Source organism: Engraulis encrasicolus, chromosome 12 (assembly GCF_034702125.1).
Source record: "Engraulis encrasicolus isolate BLACKSEA-1 chromosome 12, IST_EnEncr_1.0, whole genome shotgun sequence".
Taxonomy (NCBI): Eukaryota; Metazoa; Chordata; class Actinopteri; order Clupeiformes; family Engraulidae; genus Engraulis; species Engraulis encrasicolus.
The window spans coordinates 15,258,333-15,263,332 of NC_085868.1; the positions used below are offsets into that span (position 1 = coordinate 15,258,333).

Below are 5,000 nucleotides of genomic sequence, written 5' to 3' on the forward strand. Positions count from 1 at the left end.
AGCCTTGAGGGGGCTATGAGAGGGGGGGAAAAGAAAAAAAAAACGCCTTGGCACTTCGGATGACTTCCATGTGCTGCACTGTGCTTACGTGCAGGGCCGCTGACAGCTTTGACCCAGCCCGGGAGGGACAAAATCATCTGAAATGGCTCCCTTCTCTATTCATACAACGTAATGGGGTCCCAATGATGCCCCCCCTTCCCCTTTCCCTGGGCCTGGAACAACTGACCCCTTTAGAACTTTGTCCGCCCCCCGTCGGAGGGCCTGCGCTGCGTAGTGCTCCGCTATGCTGGTCTGGTTTGACATTGTGAACGGGGATCTTCCAGACAGCTTTGAACCAGATCCCTTCTTTTGATCCCAGGAGAGGCACCAGGGCTGCACAGCATATCCCAGGACTGTGGCCCAGGCTGGGGAGAGACTAGAGAGAGAGCCTCAGCTCCTCCACCAAGGAGCCATTAGAGCAGTGGTTCCCAACCTTTTTCTTAAGGGACCCATGTTTTTACTATTGTAAGCTTTGGTGACCCAACCACACGAGCGCCCGCACGAGAGGGAGTCACAAGATGCCCTCTGTTTCCTGCGAAAACTCATTTTAGTTATTTTATTCCTCAATTTGTCTTTGGTAAAATATAGAATAAACGTTTAATGTAGCACTTACAATTTGTTGCTTCAAAGCATTTATTAGTTAAATGCTTTGTCTTTTATTCAACATGGGATATATATATTTAAAATGAAACCCCTTAAAATCAAGAGGGCTCCGCGACCCCCTGTGGATCTTTGGCGACCCATAAGGTGGGTCCCGACCCATAGGTTGGGAACCACTGCATTAGAGGACCCTACTGCTCTGCATGCCTCACGGCCTCTATGCTTTTGGCTTTTTCGATGTCTTTTTTTCCGTTGCTTTACCCTCCCCCCCTTTTTTTTTCTTTCTTTCTTTCTTTCTTTCTTTCTTTCTTTCTTTCTTTCCGTCTCTGTCTCTGTCTCTGTCTCTGTCTCTGTCTCTCTCTCTCACACACACACACACACACACACACACACACACACACACACACACACACACACACACACACACACACACACACACACACACACACACACACACACACACACACACACACACACACACACACACACCTGCCCTCTGGTCTACCTTAAGCAGCCTAACGGCACTGCTTTGAAGCGTATCTAACACCAGAGCTGAGCAACCCAGTCACTTCACACAGCACCAGAGAGATCACCAGCCATCGGCTCTGATGAAGACTGAAGGCCCGGAGAGAAGGCGAGAGAGAGAGAGAGAGAGAGAGAGAGAGAGAGAGAGAGCTAAGTGGAAAATAGAGAGAAGAAATGAACAAGGGGACAACAGAAACACAGTGAAAGAGTGGCAAAGAGAGAGGGCGGTAGAGTGAGAGAAAGAGAGGCAGAGCAATGAAGAAAGAAAGGGAACAAAAAAGATGGGGAAAAAGAAGGTCAAGACAGAAACTTCAAAACTTAAAAACAAGAGATTAACTCTGGGGACCAGAGACTCAGAGGAATCGAAAGGGGGGAGAGAGTGAAGATGGAAGAAGAAAGAGAAGAAAGAACAGCTCAGAGGAACAGAAGAACAGAAGAGCACTTTGGGGGAAAAGCAAAAAAAATGGGGGGGGGTTCCCTTGAGTTTCCCGTGTGATCTTCACATTCCCTCAGATCGCCCTCACTGACTGACTCCCTAACCTTTGACCCCTAGGGTTTATCTACAGGCCTCTTTTGGGTTTGTCAGAAAAGTACAGCTGAGCAGGAAAAGACACAGGCACAAAGTCATATTTTTTGTGATGGGATAAAAAAAATAGATGGTGAGGCTGTTGCAAAGTGTCTGAGTGCTCTTTTTGGTTTAAATTTCTCTGTCTGGATCAGTTGGTGTTGGTGTACACTGTGTGTCTATGTGCGTGTTTGTGGGTGTCTGCATGCACACATTAGAAGTCTGTATATGTGAACAATTTAACCCTGAGATAGTGATCGAAGCACAACAAATGTGATCTGTCTTGTCTTCTGTTTTTTTGTTTTGTTAGAAAAATGTTTCGCTCTGGCAAGAGCAAAAATAAACTTGTTCAGCAAGTGCAGCTGTTTCCAAACTTTTTTTCCCTGTGCATCCCCTTGAACATTTCAATGTGGTTCGCACACCCCGTGCAAATATTTTGGTGTGCTGATGGCCACGCAAGCATGGATGCACTGCACATTCACTGCACATGATGCACAGTCGTTTTGGAGAATCCCAAGAGTGTAGTTAAAATACAATTCAGATGGACCCTTCCAGCATACAATTCGCCATACAATTAAAAACTACTTAGTGTTCATCAATGCTGGATAAAAACCTCACATATCCACCATTGCTCTATTCAGCTCATGCACCCCCTTATGGCAGGCCGTGCACTCCTCTGCAATCTGTAGCCAAGGGGCCCCACACCTACTAAATCCGGCCCTGCCAGCACCTGTTAATACTTCAAACTATGAAGCTACTGGTTGTTTCTGTGTAGTCTTAGCATAATACTCACCCAAAGACCTGTTACAGGTAATACTGTATGTCAAACTATGAAGCTACTGGTTGTTTGTGTGGAGTCTTAACCCCTTAGCGCAGAGCCTATGTTATAACTTTACTGTCACCAAAATTGTAATGGCTATGTCTTAATCTGTTACTTAAGGCTCTCGGTACTGTCGTAGCAATGTTGTTACAATGCAGTTGAGTATTTTCAGCAAATAGTGAATAGGCCCGCCGGCGACCCCATCTGCAGTAAGAGGCTACCACAATACCGGTACTCACCCAAAGACCTGTTACAAGCAATATGTCAAACTATGAAGCTACTGGTTGTTTCTGTGTAGTGTAGTCTTAACACAATACTCACCCCCAGGACCTTGCCCTGGCAGCGTGCGCAGGTGGGGGCCAGGAACTCCTCGTAGCAGTGCTCGCAGTAGACGCTGCCCCGCTCCTCCACGAAGCCCACCTCGGCCAGGGAGGTGCGGCAGTGGGCGCAGTTGAACTCCTCCGGGTGCCAGGACTTACCCATGGCCACCAGGAACGGACCCCTGGGACAGGGACAAAGAACACACAGAGAAAGGAGTCACCACTTTTCTCATTTAATCCCCAAGCAAGAGCGAAGCGACATAATGATCATTATCTGCTTTTTTCGCACACCTCAGCTGGCAGGTGCGTCGGAGATGGCACCATGTGTCACTCAGCAATAGTTTAAAGAAACTCCCGCACACTGACCATTTCGCTGTTCTTTCTTTAATAAACGACGTTTCAGTACGAGTCTAGTACCGAAACGTTGTTTATTAAAGAAAGAACAGCGAAATGGTCAGTGTGCGGGAGTTTCTTTAAACTAATACAGGGACAAAGAACACAGAGAAAGGAGTCACCACTTTTATCCAGGTCGTTCATACAGGGCGGGCCAAAAATATACACACAAATCTATGTGAAGAAGATATTTTATCTAGTAGATATGGTAGCATCTCTTCCAAACATAAGTTTTAACATAGTTTTTAATCACAACATTCATGTGAAATGTGTATTTTGACTTCACAGTGCATATCAAAATATTCATTACAACCACTTTTATCATTTAATCCCAAGCAAGAGAAGCGACATAATGATCATTATCAGGCAACATGAGTTCATACAGGACATCCCAAAAACTATGTCACATGTGTCTGTGCTCTAGACGAGAACCTGCTGGTAAGGTCAAAGATCACACAGGTTTATGGTTCTGTTCAATGGGACATCAGGAAATACAGTGCCTTTCACATATGCCTAGTGGGATATGTAGTGCAAGAGTATTTCTGAATATTTTTCATGAAATACAATAGCAGTAAAGTGGAGGTTTCCGATGATTAATAACATATCGCACTAGGCATATGTGAAAGGCACTGTATTTCCTGATGTCATTGAACAGAACCATAAACCTGTGTGATCTTTGACCTTACCAGCAGGTTCACGTCTAGAGCCCAGACACATGTAAACCCCCTGTACTGCCCCTAATGGGTCTGGCCAGTACAGTGCAGTACAGTCCATGTGCTATCAGTGTGGAGTGATCGGGTGTATGCATAATAACTGTCTGGCAGGGGAGGAGAGAGTGTTGGAGGAGAGGAGTGGAGTGGAGGGGGATGGAGAGAAGACAGAGAAGTGAGTTACAAATGGTCTGATTAGCCGAGTGCGAAGACAAACAGGGCAGTCAGAGGGGGGTATCGGCCGTGGGCCGCAGCCAGCTAGGATGTCAGGGAGAAGGGGTGGGGAGGTGGGGGGAGCTGTCGTACGCACTCAGGACGTCCATTGTGTATGCGCGGGTGTCAGTTACACTGCGGGACTCAATCGGCTGACTGGTTCGGGGAGAGTGAGGAATGGAGGGAGTGAGACATATGTATGTGCGTGTGCGTGTGTGTGAGAGAGAGAGATAGAGAGAGAGAGAGAGAGAGAGAGAGAGAGAGAGAGAGAGAGAGAGAGAGAGAGAGAGAGAGAGAGAGAGAGAGAGAGAGAGAGAGAGAGAGAGAGATAGAGCGATAAAGAGAGGAAGTGATACAAGGCAGTGTGTGAAAAGGCCAAAGAAAGCAGTTGAACTTTAATTGAGTGCTGGCTGGTACAGTGCCACATTGAGCCAGAGGCCTGGGTGGCATCACTAGGTTTTACAGCACAATGCTGGTGTTCTACTTCAGTGTTTCTCAACCTTTTTTTAAGGTGAGGCACCCTTTCAATTCATGACAATTTTCAAGGCACCCCAAACCAACAAGCCGTAACATGGCACCGCATCCGATACCACACAAGCTTCGAAAAGTAACACATTTGTAGACGTCACACGACCTACGTTCGAAGTTGCAGTTGACTGCGGCACCCCTGAGGAGGTTCTGCAGGCACCCCAGGGTGCCCCGGCACCCCTGTTGAGAAACACTGTTCTACTTCATCCCCCACCTCTCTACTCTGACCCAAGCTTCCTTTACCGAGCGAGTGACCATTGGCCCCTTATTACAGCAGGACTATGGCC

At 47.0% G+C, this 5,000-nt stretch overlaps 1 protein-coding gene across 2 annotated transcripts in view; it reads right to left on the reverse strand.

The window, feature by feature from the left end:
• The window catches only part of pdlim5b (PDZ and LIM domain 5b), a 136,886-nt gene that overhangs the window by 7,099 nt on the left and 124,787 nt on the right, over nucleotides 1-5,000 (reverse strand). For both annotated transcript variants that reach the window (XM_063211694.1, XM_063211693.1), the window contains one exon: nucleotides 2,871-3,051. In XM_063211694.1, coding sequence (XP_063067764.1) covers nucleotides 2,871-3,051 — 181 coding nt within the window. The remainder of the gene's footprint in view (nucleotides 1-2,870; nucleotides 3,052-5,000) is intronic.